The 19,096-nt window shown below is 38.5% G+C and overlaps 1 protein-coding gene across 1 annotated transcript in view; it reads left to right on the plus strand.

Annotated features, from left to right (window-relative positions):
* Nucleotides 1–426: 426 nt before the first annotated feature.
* LOC140242071 (Kv channel-interacting protein 4-like) overlaps nucleotides 427–19,096 on the plus strand; it is a 64,026-nt gene continuing 45,356 nt past the window's right edge. The window contains exon 1 of the mRNA XM_072321830.1: nucleotides 427–547. Within this exon, the coding sequence (XP_072177931.1) occupies nucleotides 446–547 (102 nt within the window). The 5' untranslated portion in view covers nucleotides 427–445. The remainder of the gene's footprint in view (nucleotides 548–19,096) is intronic.

The following is a 19,096-nucleotide window of genomic DNA, read 5'->3' on the forward strand; positions in this document are numbered from 1 at the left end:
TCAAAAAGAAACAATGCACTTTGCCATGGCAACAAAAATAGTAAATAATCACAATGATGGAAAGCAGTGTTCCACTAAAAAAGCCAAGCTTGTAAGACGTGGAACACTGGAACAAAACAACAACAGCACCAATTTGTTATACCAATAGAACATATTCATTTTAAATTCTTCTATATACTATTGTACATTTTACTCATTGATATAACTTCTTAAAGAAGAGTTTTCTTAACTGGTTCATTCCCTGGGTCTGTGAAAACTGGTTCATTCCCCAGGTCCATAAGCTTTGTGCATAAATATTTGTAATGGAGAGATACAGATTCTACCAAATTGTTGTACCATTTTGATATGAGGCGGCAACCACGCTCTTAGCGAGACGTCTTATTTTTGTTTGAATTTTCGTTCACTCTTTTCTTCCTTTTTAGACCATGATCTGGAGGACATTGACATGCAGACAGTGCGCTACAAGCCAGAAGGTCTAGACAAACTCTGCAAGATGACCAAATTCTCCAAGAAGGAGCTGCAGCTGATGTATAGAGGCTTCAAACAGGTAAGACACCAAACGGATGGGTGGTTGGTGGCCACTGCTGTCATGAGATCGTGGGTTCAAGTCCCTATTTGAGGAAGGCTTTTGCTATGTGTCTGTATGTGTGAATGAAGTGTGCTTCTTTTTTTTTTCTGATCACCCCATCTGCGAGTATACATGTACATGATTGTGTCTGTGTGTTTACAGTTTTTGATGAGTATTTAGCGCAAGAAAGGTGTCAGAGCTATTATTTTCATGAGGGTTTAATTTTACGAATTTTGCGAATCACTGTTGGCCCACACAGGTAGAGATATTGCAAGTAGACTGGAATTAGCGCACTTGGAACAAACCTTTGTGTCACATTGCAAAAACAACATCTCAAGAAAATGTCTGTGACCAAATTTGCGAAAATATCTGTACACAAAAATAGCTGGTTCTACAGTACATGTTGTAACTGTGTGTACATATGATTGTGTGTGTGCATGGTTTATAATGATTACTTTAGCACACGTGTGTTTTGATGTCTGTAGAATTGAATTTGATGAGTGGTGGGGTTGTGAGCGTACACACAAATTTGATGATTCAAATCAATTCAATTCTATTTAAATTAAAATCATTAGTTGATGAAGAGTTTGGAAGTGTTTTCTTTTCTGTCTGTGAATACTGTAATTTAGAAAGAAAATTCAATGCAAGTTAACCTATACGATATCCACAAAATTGTAGTTGAAACCAAGGAGATGGAGAAAAATGTTCTGGTTTGGGCCATTTTACCTACTTGTGCCATTTTACCAACTTGTGAGAGTAGATCATGAGATTACTCCAGAATAGCGGTCGAGGACTGATCAAACATGATGCCAACATGACGAGAGATACTAGACCAAGACCAAGAATTGTCAAGGATGTAAGAGTGCCTCTTGTTCGACCTGTAGAAGGTCACATTTAGCTGCAAGCACGGTAGAGCATCCCAGTCCAGACGAAACACTGCAGACACGACCCCTTGGGGTGATGCTTAGGGAGCAGAAGGGGAGGAGGAGGAGGGAGTGAAGAGGGGAGAAATGTTCCTCAGGATTGGCCCCTGTAACCCATTGAGGATGGTTTCATTTTGCTACAACACGCATTTCCCATGGATACCTGCCCGAGTATACTTGGGACTCGTCCTCAATGGGTTAATTGGTTCTTTCCAAGACAGTTAGGTATGAATTATGGAAAGAAGAGTTGAAAGAATGGGAGGGGATGGGGAAATGTTCTTGAGGATTGGCCCCTTTTGTTTCTTGCCAACACATTCAGGTATAAATTATGGAAGCTGGAGCATTGAAAGAAGGGGGGGGGGGAGTGGAAGAGAAAGGGGAGGAGGAGGAATGTATCTCAAGATTGCATGGGCCCCTTTTGTTTCTTGCCAACACATTTGAGGTATGAATTATGGAAGGGAGCTGTTGAAAGCAGGCTGCGGTCTGTGCGAGGAGGAAGAGAAGGGAGGATAACTGGCATGAATAATGGATTTGGGGAAAACATTGATCCATCCCTGACTTACAGAATACAGGATGCTGTGTAGCGTTCTCATTGTTGGCCCTATTGCCCCCAATTTTTCTCCACTTCTTCTCTCCTTTTTCTTCCCACCCCCCCCCCCTCTATTTCTCTCCACTTTTACTTTGTTATTATCTCCTACCTATGTTTATGGTCTTCTCTTCTTTCTGAGCTTTGCAAATTTGCCTTCCACTTCTATTCATGTTTCCTGTTTTCATACTTTTTCACCTTGTAAATACCCTTACCTTACTTTCTTTTCTTTTTTTCATCTATCTATTTCTATGTGTCTATCTGTCTCTCAGTCCAATATACCACACATATCTTTCTTTCTCCTTCTTCTCTTAATTTTTGTTTGTTCTGTTTTCCATCACTGGTTCATCACTATTATCATATATCATTCAGTTTAAACGAGTGATCTGGTTTCTTGGGTCCCCACTCTTTCAATATCTAGATGTCCCCTGATTATTTACTCAACACTACCTTATATTTCCCAAACAACCCATTCCTGCATGACCTCTGAAGTAGTTGTTGTCTGATTCTCCCATCTTCCTGCCTTCCTTATCTCATTATCTCATTCTTTTTATCTCTTCCCATTCTCTCTCCTCTCTCTTCTTATGTATTCTTTCTTTCTCTCATTTCCTCATCCTTGTCAGCTTTCTCCCTCTATCTTTCTGTCTTCTTGTTCACCCTCTTACCTGGTATTTGTTCTGATGGCCCACCTTCAAAATTCTGGTTTGATGTATCTACACTGCCCCAAGACACTGTGGCGATCAAGGTAGAAGGAAGGGGGGGGGGGGGAGAGAAGGGGTATCGGATGGCTGGCAATGTAACCCCACAATTGATGCATTCTTCTGAGGAGGGAAGGTGGGTGGCTGTTGTTCCATCTAATTATCGACAGAGGAAGGAGGTCTCTCTTGTTCTGTTTCTTTCTCTGAAAAAAAGATGTTTTGAAAGAAAAAGGGTTTTATGTTACTGCTTGTGGCCTGATAATGCATAAAAGTACCAACACGAAAATGGAAAATGGAAGATATGTTTCGTAAGCGACAGAGGGACAGGCTAGAAAGAATAAATGTGACCCTGCACCTCAAAACAAACAAAAAGTCGCCAGAAATGAATTTTTAGTTAACACCATATTCTGAAAGAGCTGACTTTAAGCTTTAAGATGATGTATAACTCAAATCAAATGGACTCTCCTAACCTATCTAAATATTGGAAAGAAAGCACAAACTCAGGAAACGTGTGAACTGAGAAAAGAGGCTCTGAAGTACAGTGTCTATTCAAGCGCTTAATCTTTACCAAACCGTGCTGGCTGTGTGATGAATGGGACAAAAAACAGGAAGTAAACCACCAGAGTAACAACAATGAAGGAATTATCAGATTAAACTGAAAGTAAGCATGCCTCATTAACACATTCTGTCCATAATTAATGCCAACTTTCAAAGCAGTAGCACTATTCTTTCAAAAGTTATTATAGTTGAAAGTGAAGAGTGTGGACAAGGTTTTTCAATAAATGAAAAAGGGATTCTAAAGACACACCTAATCACACTATTCTACCAAAAATGTTTGAGATAAACTGCTAAAAAAACACACTTTCCCGCCCGTTTTATGATACCAAATTTTAGCATAATGTAAAAGAAGACCCGCTCTTTCAGAAAATATGAAAAAGTCAAGTTCGGCAAGGTTGACCCATTTCACTTATTTTCAGTCCTCACGCAGAATCAGTGTGTGCGACTTTATGTTCGTTTTGAGGTGCACGGTCACAAATGATATATGTTGTAAAGGTATGATATGAAGATGTCTTGTTTGGGCCTGAATATGCCCTAAAAAGTTTACCAAAAGGAAGTCATACAAAATGGAAACACATAGAGAATGCTCTGTTTGCTCAAGGTTTTGATTCCATAAAACCGAAAGGCAGGTTACATCCACACTGTGAAACAAGAGTTTTGAAAATACACCCACTGTTCAGGCTTGTTAACAGAAATGTACAAAATCTTGTGAAATTTCGCATCAGATTTTCTCATTCTGAGAAGGAGGCACTTGTAAGGAAATCCAGAAGATATTTCCCAGTCTCTCCCTCTGAGTCAATCCCTGCTGCACTGCCCTTTGTCTTGCATCCCAGTGTGTGGCACGGGCATATCTTCTTCTCCACGGGCGTGGGTTTAACGACCAGTATAAATCACGACACAGTCATTTATTCGAGTGTCCATGGTAACGGAGGAAGTTTTATCACCCGAGCGCAATCTTGGAGTTGACAATGAGCGCTTGCAGGGAATTATGCTCTCTCTCTCTCTCTCTCTCTCTCTTTCTCTGTTGTTTAAGATGCAACCACTAAAGGCTTTATAACGTCAGAAGAGTATTGCCAATCCGTAGTTGCTACCATCAGGCGTAATCCATTAATTCAGGTCGTTCCTAATGCATGCATTTGTGAATTTGTTCTCCCACCTTCCGAGCCTGACGTGCATGATGTGTCAAAGTATGTAATTGCAAATGTCACACCCCTCATTTGTCGCAGCAAAGATCCCATTTGAGGCAGGAAGTACAAATGGTATTAAAAAAAAAGAAGAAGAGCTTTGCCAACGTGATAGTTTCTCTGGCCAATGTCAACATCATTGATGCTTATTAATATTTATGCCATTTCAGACTTGTTGGTGAACATCATTTGCATTTGTTCTTCCTCCCCCCCCCCCCACCCCCACAAGCATGACAAGCCTCCAAGTTCAATAAACTTTTGTCAAAAGCAGCATTGCACTATTGCTTTGCACTTTTGATTTCTATTTGCAAGACCAAATATTTGCTATGGGGATTCCACTCACACCTGTCGAATATTTCCCCAGAGCCCTCCAAGATTTCCATTATTTTTTTTAATCTTCTCCTCACTTAGTGTCTTTCTTGCATCCTTATCCTCTTACAATGTCAAATCGATAAATCCATCCTTTCTCTTATGGATGGTAACAGGCACTTCAGTGATAATATTTATGTTCTTCGTATTGATAGCAATCTGGCTGCAAGATTGGTGATTGAATGAAAGTTTGAATAATCATAACAAGTGATGTTGAGGAGCATTGCATTAGTTTATAGTCTACCCTGGTAGATTCATGATTGCAGGTATTTGAATGATATTCCATCTATTTCCATAACAACTTTAATAATCAAAGTTAATTGTTTTACTGCCATCCTATCTCCTTTTATGTTTTGTTGTGAATAGTTGTATCTATAATCAGCACCATGAAATATTTGGAATCTAAAATTCTGAACTGATTCTCATCTAGATATGATTCTAAGTAACTGTCTCCTACTTGCCGACACACATAGTGCATGATACAGAGTAATGGCTAGTGATTGGTCAGCCAGTCCACAACCTGCAGAGCTTATGTAACTATACTCTTTAGTGGCGATTCAGCAAGTGCAAACCTACAGCACCTGCAAAATGTATTTAATGGCTGTTGTTCTAAATGTTGTTCTGCTTTAAGCTTGTTTTGTTTGCTGGTTTCAAATTAACCTTCTGCAAACTTGCTTCACTTGTGCCATAACCCCCCCCCCCCCAACTGAAGTAAGCAAGCAAGCGAGCAAGCAAGCAAAAAATAAATAAATAAATAAATAAATGAATAAATAACTACAGTCGCTACGGCATAGAAATGAGAGTATTCGATGATAAGGGGATTATATATCAAGAGGCTTTCAACTGGCTAGTAAAATCTATGACTGATCCATGAAATTGACATCACATTTTAAAAGATTGAAATTTAATGCTTCATCAAAATGCTAAGATTTTTGCATTATTTCATCAGATTTTGTACCAATTTGATAATTATTCTCCAAGAATGGATAGGCAGTCAAAAATTCAGAGTTGCAGTGAGGATAATGTAATGATTTTTGCAGTGATATTACCAGAGGACATGATGGGTGGCTATCTTCTAATACTATATACGCTGTTATTTTTGCGTACAGATATTTTTGCGAGTGAGAAGGTCACGGACATTTTCGCGAGATGTTGTTTTCGCGAATTGACACAGAGGCCCTCATAAGGGCACTACTATAGTACCTTAGTGTATGGTGACATTTTCGCGTGTTGTTAAATTCGCGGTCCAACTGTGATTTGCTAAATTTACGAAAATTAAACCCTCGCAAAAGTAACAGCTTATACAGTAAGGAGAATGATTGCACTCCATGCCTAAAAGATACAATCACGGCATGCCATACAGCTGCCTCCCACCATGCATCTGATTTTTCGCTGATTTTTCAGCGGCTAATGGCGAGAGAAATGGGGCAAAGTGCAAATAACTGCCCCCCTACAAAGAGAAGGAAGCAAAAAGTTCTTGCAGCACCACCCACGGGAGGGAGAAATTTTTCAGGAGAGAACAGATCAAATATTGATGGCTCATTGAGAGAAGGGACTCCTAGCTCAAGTAGGCCCTGCCCTTGTGTCGGAGTCTTCCCCTACAAGTTACGTCGCACGTTGATCTAAATTTTTGGCCATCATGTCATGTGTTGAGGTGCGGGTGGGGGTGTGAAGGGGGAAGGGGGAGGAGGCCCAAGGAATTAAGGTACAGGGTGTGAAGTAAACAAATAGGAAACTCTTTTTTTATGGCCAACCCTGCAGCATGAAATAAATAAAACAAAATTAATAAATAGGTTATAGAAAAATAGGTCTTGCTGAATGTTTGCCTTAATTTTTCTCTTTCTTCTTTCATATTTCATTCTTTTTCTCTTTGTCTATATCTGTGTCTCTCTGTCCCTTTCTCTGCATCTTGTCTTATAAAGATTAATCTTCACAAAATCAATGTGAGTTTGTATTACTGTAGGGCAAGGCAAAACCCAGAGGAGAGATGGAACTTTGTTTTTCATGCACTCTGATTCATTCTAGTCCCACCCATACATGAATGTGTGTGCTTTTTTTGTTGGTGCAGAAAAAAAAAATATTACAAATTAGCCATTTATATAGAGATCGAGGGAGTAAATTCCACAATTGCAATGTTGTTGAGGTGTGGTAAAACAGTGTATATACATGTATTTGTTATGTCAAAAGTATGAATATCATTAGAAAATAAGATAAAGGAAATACATACGTCATGTATCCAGGTTTAAGAACATGCCTTTGGCTTTGCTGCAGCTCACTGCCGGCATCTTGCCAAGTTAATAATCTACCATATTGGAAGATGTGATATCCACTCTGTGCTCCCCTTTTATCTTAGATTAGCATTTAATGGTGATTTGAATTTCTTTTCTTCCCTGTCAGAGGAGTGAACAGACTTTGGTCCATCCTAGGAAAGTCTCTGTTCTCTTTTTCCAGTAATCCTCTGAAAGTAGCTTTACATAAATGCATGCAAGATCTGTTAAGTATAGTACAGTGTGTAGATCTGTTAATCAATTGTTTATCCTTGCAATATAACAGTTAATCTTATGTGCTAGTCATGGCAATGGGGGGAGGGGGGAGAGAGGAGTCATGTTCCCACTCAAAATTGAGCAATAATTGTGTTGAGAGATACATCCTTCATGAGGAGACTGTTCTCATTGGAGATACTGTATACGCCAAATATTTCGCTAGTCTAAAATTTTGCGAATCGGGAATTCCTTACAATTTCGCGTGTGGTTAAATTCGCGATCGTGGAGTTCTGTACTGGAACTGAGAAGTGTACACACGTACGTTACATTCACATTGGGATCAGAGTCAATATTTTCGCGTGTCTTTATTTTCGCGAATAGCACCTGACTCGCGAAATTCGCGAAAATAAAAACCTCATGAAATATTGGGCGTATACAGTAGTTTATTTCTCATATACAAACAACCCATACATATTCTGAGTGGCACACATACATAGCTACACATTAACCTCTAATGAAAAGCTGTTTAAAAACATTGTAATGTCAGTAATGTTTGATCAGCATTGTGAGTAGGCAACTATAGATACAACAGTTGCAAGTCCTGTCGGTTTTTCTGCAAGTGACTTTTCAAGAGTGATATTTGATACAGTTGCAGCTTTTTTCTCTCTACACTGTATGTATTTCTCTCTCTGAAAAAAAAAAAGAGCAGCTTCTCCAATATAAATGTGCTTGAATCTTTTTACCAAGTCATGATACCTGCTCAGGAGAAATTAATGCAAGAAAACCCTTCACATGCCACAGTCTGGTCAGACACTCTTGACGGCTTGTTTCCGCGCTGACGTGTGGCTGAGGAAAGTTAACCACAGAGTTAAACTGGTACCTTGGAATTCCCCAGAAATGAGGCAGTGGTGGCTTTTGTCGATGAGAAATAGGATACCCTCGTGCACATGTAATTCTTCTCCAGTTCTTACTGGAAAAAATATGAACAACAGTTTTGTGGTTGTAGCCGCTGTAAGCTTTGAAAGGGAAAAAATGTTGAGGAATGGATCAAGATTCCCTGTCAAATGAAAAAAGATGAAGAAAAAGAATGAATCCCAGAACAGTATTATATGTGACTCTGCATCAACAAACCAACACAAAGTCGCCAGACATGAATTTTTTTTTTTTGTTAAGGGCAAATTCTAAAAAGAGCAGACTCTAACTCAATTCAAATGGACTCTCCTAACCTATCTAACTATTGGAAAGAATGCTCACACTTTGGAAAAGTATGAACTGAGAAAGGAGGCTGTGAAGTTCAGGGTCTATTCAAGCATTTAATGTTTACCAAGCTGTGCTAGCTGTGCGATGAATTGGAGAAAAAAGAAAACAGGATTTAAACCCCTGGAGCAACAACAGTGAAGGGATTATGAAATTAAGTTGAAATTCAGCATGATCTATTAACACATTTTGGCCATAATTCATGCCAACTTTCAAAGCAGTAGCACCGTACTTTCAAAAGTTATTAGAGTTGAAAGTGAAGAGTGTGCGAAAGATTTTCAAGAAATGAAAAGGGGCCTCTAAGACTACCTGATCACACATATCTACAAAAAAAAAGGTGTTGTAGAAAAACTGCTGAAAACACACTTTCCCATTCATGTTATGATCCCAAACTTAGGTATAATGTGGAATAACTCTTTCAGGAAATATGAAAAACTCAAGACTGACTTGGTTTATCCATTTTACCTTTTTTGAGTCCTCACAAACAATCAAGGGGTGCGCCTTTTTGTTGGTTTACTGATGCACGGTCACATATTCTTTAAGATACTTTACTACAAAAAAAAAGCCATTTGAATACTTGAATATTTCAATTGAGCATTATTTTTTTCATTTCTAGAATTTCTGCTAACTGATCATGCACTTTATTGTTTGAATGTTAATTTTGTGTGCACATTGGTTTCTCTTCACAACTCGGTCAAAAAAAAAAATTGTACTACTGCCATATCTACTTTCATATCTACCAAAGATGACTTTGCTGTACATATAGATTAAACCTTGTTCATTGTGATGACTCCCAGTTTTGGTACATTTAAGAACAGTCTTTGAAAGGTTAAAGTGTACTAAACACGACTGGGCCATGCAGTCATCAGATTGAGTTTAGTTACGCAAGAAAGTAAAGCACCATTGAGCCAGCATTTAATGGTATTCTTTCTCTATGGGGTAGTTGACAAGAAGATAGGATAGGTCATGCATAAATTTGCGCAAGCTTTTTTGTTTTCCTGGTCTTGTCGTGATCAGACATGGTTGCTATACAGGGGTGGATCCAAGAATTCCGTAAAGGGGAGGTGCCTTTACAAAATTAAAGATGGAGTGGCATTTTTTCTTTTTATTTCTTTTGTTTTAACAAAAATTAAAGGGAAAGCGTGTGCCTACACCTGGATCTGCCACTGCTATATGTCTTTCCCACACCTTGCTTTTTTATGCCTCCGCCACGAAGTGGTGCCGCAGGCATTATGTTTTCGGGTTGTCCGTCCATCCGTCCATCCGTCCTTCCGTCCTTCCGTCCGTCTGTAATGAATTTTGTGGACAGCGTAACTAAAAAACCTTTTGAGGTATCCTAATGAAACTTGGCAGGTATGTGTATTAGGGGGTGAAGTTGTGCCTATCAACTTTTGGGTGCACATGCTCAAGGTCAAAGGTCAAAAGGTCAAGGTCAAATACATAAAATTTCACTATTTCCACCATATCTATGCAATGCCTGAAGATATTTTCTTGAAACTTAGTGTATACATGTATTAACCAATTAAGATTCTCTGGTAAAAGTTTGGGGTCATTAGGTCAAAGGTCAAAGGTCAAAAGGTCAAGTAAAAATATTAAAACTTCACTTTTTTCTCCGTACCTTGGAAATTGTTCAATGTATCTTCATGGAACATAGTATATATACATGTACTGACTGGCAGTGCTTATCTAGACAATTTAGGGTTCGTGGGGTCAAAGGTCAGGGATCAAAGGTCAAGGGCAACACTTCAAAATTTTACTATTTCCCTCATGTTAATGCCATGCCAGCAGGATTATTTTTTTTTTACACTTGGTGTATGCATGTATCACCTAATAGAGATTCTCTGGAAAGTTTGTTTGTTTTTTTTTGCCTCAAAGGTCAAAGATCAAGTGAAAGAGCTGAACTAACTTTTTCCTCCATATCTTGGAAGTGGCTCAAGTAATCTTGAGACTTACTACATATTTATGCATGTTCTGCCTGACAGTGATTATCATATGAATTTTAGGGTCACAGGCCAGATGAAAATGGTAACAATTTACTATTCAATACAGAAATTGCACTTTTTCTCCATACCTTGAAAATTACTCAATGCATAAACGTATGAATGGGTCAAAGTCAAGTTAAAGTCCTTAAATTCCCAAATACATGCTCTCCTATTCATCCAATTAAACCTAGTTCAAGGAAGGTGAACATTCAACACATTTGTGACAAACTTGTCATTTTAATATTTTTCCAATTTTGTGAAAATGTGATCACACATTGTCCACATGTACTATCTAGACCTATTAGGAGAATCATGCATTATGGCGGAGGCATACCAGTCGCCATAGCGACGTTTCTAGTTGCATATTGAATTTGGGGATAACATATGTCTCAACTTGTTCTAAATGGCATCGTCTTATGAGCTGATCATTACCCCATTCCTCAAGATAAACTCTGACCTTTTAAGAGCAAAGTTTTCAGAATGAAGTGCTCAGGCCTTGAGCATCATACTCTGCAAGAACTGAACGCAGCATGTAAATCACAGCACTGATAAAAATCCACGAGTAATCTCCACTAATGAATACAGAAAGGTCAAAGATTATCCTAGATGAAAGCTGCTGAATTTTTTTCATCTATCTTGATGGTTTTTTGCATGTTTTCTCCTCCATAACACAGCATAGTTACAAACAAACAAAGAAAATCTTGCTCATTCAAGCAAACATAAACATTTAAAAAGGGGGTCTGTTCGACCAACAGAAGAAAGAGCAGGCTGCCAATCAAGCCGTCTAGAGCTCCCTAGAGTGACTGACACCTTCCTTGGTCTGACAGTAAGAAGATTTCACATTTATCTTTGCACTCAAGGACCTGTCTGCCAGATTCTAATTTCCCAGTCTGACATTTACATCCCTCTCCTTCCCCTTCCCTCTAACTCCCTCTCCCCCTTTTTCTCCAAAGATGGCATTTTTCATCACGTAGGTTAGAGCAATTACCAGGCCCGAACGATGCCGTTACTGAACTGTGGCAGAATTCTGGCTTGCGAGTAAAAAAAAAAAACACACACACACACCAAAAAAAAAAAGAGAAAAAAAAAACACATTGGATGACAAGGTCTATTTAGTCATCAGAAATTGAAAAGGTGCCCAGGAGTTGGATATGTGTCAGAATTGATTTAAAGAGCAATTTCAAAAAAAAAAAAGAGAAAAAAGAGAATGCTGAATATACAAGACCAAAAACCTGGAAGGGATGAAATGACCAAATAAAAAGAGAAATTACATTTGCCTTTTCAGAAGTAAATGGTATGACTCTCTGAGCAGAATTGGCTTTGACTTACATGCTGCTTTGAGTTGATGGTACATGATTTGTTCAAAGTTTGTGCTTGATAATGAATCTTTAGGATCCTTTATTGAAAATAGGCAATAGGGATAATCATAGTAGAAAAAAAAAACTTCCTGGGGCTGTTTTATTTTGTTTTGTTTTGTTTGTTTGTTCTTCGTTTTAATTTACCAAAGATAATTTCAGCACTTGCTCAGAGAAAGGAGATTCTGGTGAAATATTTATTACTGTTAAAGTGGAAATTTTGGTGTGAATATACATGTATATATATATATATATATATATATATATATATATATATATATATATATATATATATATATATATATATATTATATATATATATATATATATATATATATATATATATATATATATATATATATATATATATATATATATATATTATATATATATATTTGGTGCTCTGCCAGGTAAGGTAAATTTTGAGCATTCTTAATTCCATGGAATCAAAATGTGGACTAGTGTTACATATATATTGTAGCAAGCAAAAATACTCTTATACTTCTGTTTTTGAGCTCGTTGCACATCGCGTAAAATGCGTAGAAATTTCCACACCATGAAAATTTCCACTTTGGCAGTAGTCTAGGAAAATTTCTGCCAGTGTGCAGTTGACGTAGGATATGGTACCAATTTTCTTATAGTTTGACTTCATCTTCTCAGCAACAATCAGGGATGTCTTCAAAGGTTGTCTAGTAAATACAGAGTCAAACCTGTGCATAGAGACCACACAAGACAGGTGATGACTATACAAGTTTGAAGTCTATATGATTTCAACACTTAAAGAAACTCTGCAATGCAAGTACATGCTGACTTGTTATTGATTGATAATACCCTGTCATCACTTATGTGACAAGAAGAGTATCTAGATATGTGCCATATATTTTGTAATAATTTTTCTACCACATTTCTTCAGATTACTTGGATACACCCACAAAATAAAACCAACAACAACAAGATTCATCTGCCAATCACTGGAAAAGCACTAATATGATTAACAAAAGACACAAGAATACACTGTTCCCTAGACTGAGCATGTTCAAGTGCCCTGCATTGTCTTTTTTTAAATCATAGAGGTCACATGGAAGCATGCAAATCATGCTCAGTCTAGGTGCATTCCAATGCCTTTTTGTTAATCATATTAGTACTTTAGCAATGGTTAACAGATGTGAGCTGCTATTAAGTAAAATTTGGTGGCCATTGATATGGTTGGACTGTGCATATGCTGTCAAAATAGACCAACACGGCTGGAGTGAGGCATTCTTTTGTTTTAACTTTCATTTACATGCTTTCATCAATTGCTTGCCTTTAGTTAACCCGTTGAGGATGGACTGATTTTGCTACAACATGCATATCCCATGGACACCTGCCAGAGTATACTCGGACTCATCCTCAATGGGTTAAGATTTAATGCTTACAAACAATGATGTTTGCCCAAAGTAGTGAACATGATTGTTTGAGGGTACTTCTCGGGAATTCATCAGATTTTTTTTTTTTTTGTATGTTTGTTTTTGTTTTTTGTGGTTGGTATTTTGTTGTTTTGTTTGTTATGGAAGATATTCCTTGTACCAATACAGCACTGAAGCCACCATAATGCTAACCCTATCAGAATGCAATCCAACCCTCAAAAAGACACTTTTATACACCTCTGCTGATCACCCCCTGGGAGATGGAGTTGCTCATCAATAGGTTCAAATATTAAAGGAGGGAAGCAGAGCACAAAAAAAAAAAAAATTCAGTGATGGAAAGGTAATTCAGGGCTTACTTTTGTGAAGGAGCTCTGTGGGGGCGTAGGGTAGATGGAGTTCTTGTGACAAGGACTTTGACAAGAGGGGGAAAAAACAGAGAATGGAAACCACCTTCACTGTCATGTCAGGAATTGCACTCAACTTATCCCCCTCCCCCACCTTAGAGTAAAAGTGATAAAAGACTTTATAGTATGTAGATCCTCACTCTATCCCAGACATGCAGCCCACTCCAGGCTTTGGCCAAAACGCCAGAGTCGCGGACAGATTTGAGAGAATTTGGAGAGTTAAGGTTCGCAAGTGTAATCGTGGCCAGCTTGTGACATGACAGTTACTTTCCTAGTGGTGACACTTATATTTTCTTTCAAAAAAAATCTGCACCTCTCTATGCAGAACAAAATATCTTTTTTCATAATATTCAACTTTAGCATCGCTCACTACGTGGCATAATAAAGCAACCCCATTGCCAGTTTGCCGTTATTTCCTCTTTTGTTTCTCAGTGAATGTAAGTTAATCATCAATGGCAACCACCACCTGCTTCTGTGGTGATGATGGGAATCTACTTTGGAGCTGTCATGTAATTATATGGAAGGAAAATAAAATCTAGAAGAGGAAACATTTGTTGAAATACCTGTTGATGGCAGATGTGAAGATTTGAATGTTATCGTCACACCGGCCTCCCCCAAAACTACACTTGTTTCGTATACACAGCTGTAACCCAAATCCACTTGCATGCTTTCAAATACATATCTCTAGTTGACATCTCAAGGCAAAGCTCTTCTTCATCTGAGTTTTTTTTTTTTTTCATTCTTCCCTCTTCCCCGCCCCACTCCCATCCCTTGAGTTTAGGGGCAATTGTCTCCTAAATTGCTCAGTTATCAGAAGGGATGGAAAATTATGTGTTTGCAAATTCATGGAAACTTTGTACAACTTTTTTTTTTTATCATGTACAGATGTGAAATATTGTATGCGGAGGAGGTGGAGGAAAGAGAAAGGACTGTATTCTCATTCTCTTTATTATCTCATTTTTGTTTTTTCAATTTTGAAATCTCTTTGGGAAACGATGTCATATATTTAACAATTGAAAAACATTGATCAGTTGATACATCAGATGAATAGGAGTAGCACGGGCAATCAAATAAATGCAATTGTTCTAATGAAGGTAGACAACCAATCCTGGCGCAGCGGTTCAATCACCTAACATTTGACAATATTGGAAACACCTCAATCATAAAGAGAAATATGATTATATAAAAGAAAATGAAAAATAAGAGAAGAACTCATTATACTAAAATGATACACATACAGCAGAAAGTAATACTAAATTATGCTGTCATAGAAGGGCAATGAATTAATTTTTTAATTTGCATCGTCGGAAAAAAAAATGGTAAGCTCAATAGACTGACACCGAGCATAAATAAACAAAGAAATTAATATTGGTGGGCTGATTTCACATAGATAAGTTTTGAGTGATGACAATATAGATACCTGTGTATTTACTCAAAGGGTCAACATTTTCTTGTTTGTTTCAATTTAAAGTTTAAACATTTGAACATAGAACGCATTATTTGATGATTCTTGTGGTGTAGTTTGGAGTAATATAGTAGTTTGGAGTAATATGGAGTAGTTTAGAGTTGTCCAGAGTCATTTGAAATAGTTTAGAGTGAGAATGAGAGAGATGGAGATACACACACACAAAGATATGAACATGGCTGTTCCTGCAACTAAAGCAGGCCAAAGTGCTCTTCCAGTCACACAAGGCAATAAATTTGAGACCTGTAGGTTTGCCCACCTAACGTCAAGACAACGATTCACAATCAAATCTGCCATTCAGTGGAGGAGATAGGCAATGTAACCAAGTCATCTCGGGCAATCGACGCATAATGGCAATAACCTGTGATAGATTGGGTGATATCATCAAGTTTGGATTGCGTGCCGTCCGTGTCTCCGCGACCCATTTCGGAGCAGACCGTTTTGTTTTCGCTCCTTAGGGTCCTATTCTCTACTTGCTTCCCTGACTCTGTCCAATCTTTTCCTTATGGTAGTTTTTCCTTCTGGGGAGTTACCTTAAAGGTTTTTCTTCAGTTGTTATAAGTGAAAGAAACAAATGAAGCCTGGATTCTAAGTGGTTAATTGCTTGCATTTATTTTATCCACCTCACATGGTTTGGCAGTTGGATTTGACCAGATTTTACAGAGAGAAGAGTCTGCCGGCTTGTTTCCTTTAAGCTAGACACAAATTGATGCAACAGTTTAATCAGACCACTAATTTTGAAGTAGTTTGATTGAATTATATTGTAATTGCAAGGAAGGGGATAGAGGTACTGCAATTAATCCCTCTGCCTCCTACCCCCCCCCCCTTCCATCTTTATGCTGCTGAGAGCTTGTACATCTTTGCCGTGGCTGTGAGAATATGAACTTGTCAAGTATGAATCGGACAGCAAATGTGTATTTCATTTAGTGCAAATTATTCTCAAGAAGCGTATTGTGGGATTAAGCATGTATTCCCCTTAATCAACCCCTTCCAATCCCCTTCTTTATCAAGTCAAATTATTGGAAAGTAATAATATTCTTATTTCTCCAACTGCTGTTTTTATGCAAAAGCACACATCTAATTGTCTTCCTGAACTTTTTCATTTCTTTTACTACAAACTCTGCATTTTGAAAACTCTTGAAGCACTAACATCATTGAATCATGTACCAGATGTGTAGAATTCTTTGCCTCTCCCATCTAAAGCATTTTATGTCATAAAACATTTTTAAGAGAAAACTAGAAAAAAAAATCCTTATTTCCCAATATTTCTATAACACATTTACCCATACCATAGGTTCCCACTTACTTCATATCATCACAGCGCAATACCCACCTTACTTTACTACAAGTCCTCTGCATTGCTTTTGACACAGTGAGTGGCAAAATTTATAATGTACTTTATGAATGTCCATTTTGAGTTGCAACACTACCTGGGACCATCTTTCTAGACAATGCCTGGGTATGAAGATGGTCCCCTGCATTTCTAATTATTTTCTAAAAGCTTCATTCAATTTTTTTATCTTCTGTTAGTGTACCTTCAATATGACATTGGTTTGTACCTTTAATTGCCACATTTTTCCTGCAATTGTATTACATGCACTGTAATTCATGATTACACCATTTTGTTATTTTCTTTTTATACTGAGGAATGGAATGCAGAAGTAAAACTGTTCTGGACTAAACACAACTAAGCAAATGATGCTCTGTTTGATTTTTACTTGTTATTTCAAGCCATACACACATGTGAGCAGGCTGCAAAAACATGTAATACACCAATCAAACACAAATTCATATAATTCCTCAGCAGCCTACAATGCAACACAGTCAATTTATCCAGCCAGAAGGTCACAGAGGCAGAAAACACAAACCATTTCTACCATCTGCTGAGCTATGGCCCACTGTAATGAAGGCTAATTGATAATCCAACGTGTAGATTTCCACATGACCTCAATCCACTCCACCCCTATCCTTTTCCGTTTTTCCTCCAACACTCCCTCCTGTCCCGCATCCCTCCCCCCCCCCCCACCCCAATGGCATCCGCTTGTCCCGGAATCTCCGTGAACTTTAATCACTGTCCTAGCCTCTCTAGTGGTGTCTCCACAGATAATGAACTTTAATCACCGCACTTTGGAGGTAACGGATGGATTTTGTGTACCACCTAATAGCCTTTTAATTAGGGATGAAATGACAACCGCTCCTCTGCTTCACAGGCACGTACTCATGTGGGAGAGAGAGAAAAAAAAAACGAATATAAAAGAGAGAGATGGGATGGAGTCGAGGGAGGGAGAAGAAACGGTTACCATGGAGACGGGGTGATGTATAAAGAGAGGATCTGCTGTCTTTGATGGGATGCCCTGCCTAGCTGCAAAGGTGTCTTGAGTAGGGAGGTGGAATGCAGTGGGGATGCAGTGCAGTGGGCCCTGGCGGGGGGAGACCCAGTCACCTCAAAAACTCTGTACCAGTGATGGGTGAAGTATGATGAAAAAAAAAAATCCTCCCTAATTTCTTTTTGTATAGGGTTGGGAAACAGGAGAGGAAGGAGTAGAAAAGGGGGTGGGATAGGAATGACATAGAAAAGTTACCATCACATCAGCGCTGTACAGAGTGGAATTGTATATTCAGGTTGCGTACTGCATGTCAAACATGTGAGCAGTGATGGTAGTGACAACTAGAGAGGAACTTCTGAGAATTGCTTCCATCTGGTTAAATCCAGGAGGAAATAGAATGTTGACTCGTAGTGTTGCATCATAGAAATCCTGTTTTTCAATATCAGAGCTGGGTAGTGCAAGATCTTGAAGAATCACCTAAAAACAAGCATTTTTTTTCTTTAATCGGATGCAGTATGATCAGTGCAAAGCTGACAATTTTTGCAAAGTCCAACAAAGAACATGAACCTCTTTCTCCAGAAAAGAAGAAGCATATCAAAAGCAAAGCAGTTGTACTATCAATTTTTAAATGAAAGTAGAAGCCATATCTTGGAATGTTGTAAAGGGTGGTCAAAAATCAGTGACAAGCTCCCTATTCGAGCCATTAGCTTCCCAAAATCAAAAAGATCCCGTCAGTGCGAAGTGGACATCTTGAGAGCTGCTCTTTCCTCCTTGGTCGAAACAAAGTAAAATGGATAGATGATGATTGAAGAGAAAACAGAGAGGAAGAGATTCTACAAGAATGAGGAATATTAATATCTATCTCTCGATTTGACTCGTACAGTACCTTTAGCCGGAAGCTCTCTTAGCTCTGCCAAGAGGGGCCATCTCTCATATTTCACTGCTAATGCAAAGTCCAGCCAGCCGTTTGTGTGGTGTGAGACCTACAAGATAACATCCAATCAACCGTGTCAATATTTCTCAATTTGGTAGGTCAAGCGCGCCCCAGCCTTTATGTGGCTGCTGTATTTGCCCGCCGTAAATCGGGTGACAGGGTTTGGACAAATTGAATTATCGATGGTAAGCTTCACCAATAGCCTAACCAGTGCCCCCCTGGATGCCATAGAGTGTTCTCTGCTTTATACTCCCTTTAGACTTGACATTAAAAAGGCGTTGAACTTACTTCCCTAAGTCTCCATTTTGTACAATTTTGGCAATGAACTACATGCGTTTGTTTCAACCCATTGAGGAACTGATTTTGTTATGACACGCATTTCCCATAGACACCTGCCCGAGCATACTTAGGACCAGTCTTCTACGGGTTAATGTAGACCTTCATAATGTCGAATTTCAGAGTTTGCTGGTTTGATATATTTCCTTTCTCCCTCTCCCTCTTCTTGTCCTCCCCACCCCCCCCCCCTTCTCCTCCTCCTCCTCCTCCTCCTCCTCTCTCTCCCTCTTCATCTCTCTCTCTTATTCTCGTCCTCCCCCT

Source organism: Diadema setosum, chromosome 18, assembly GCF_964275005.1.
Source record: "Diadema setosum chromosome 18, eeDiaSeto1, whole genome shotgun sequence".
Taxonomy (NCBI): Eukaryota; Metazoa; Echinodermata; class Echinoidea; order Diadematoida; family Diadematidae; genus Diadema; species Diadema setosum.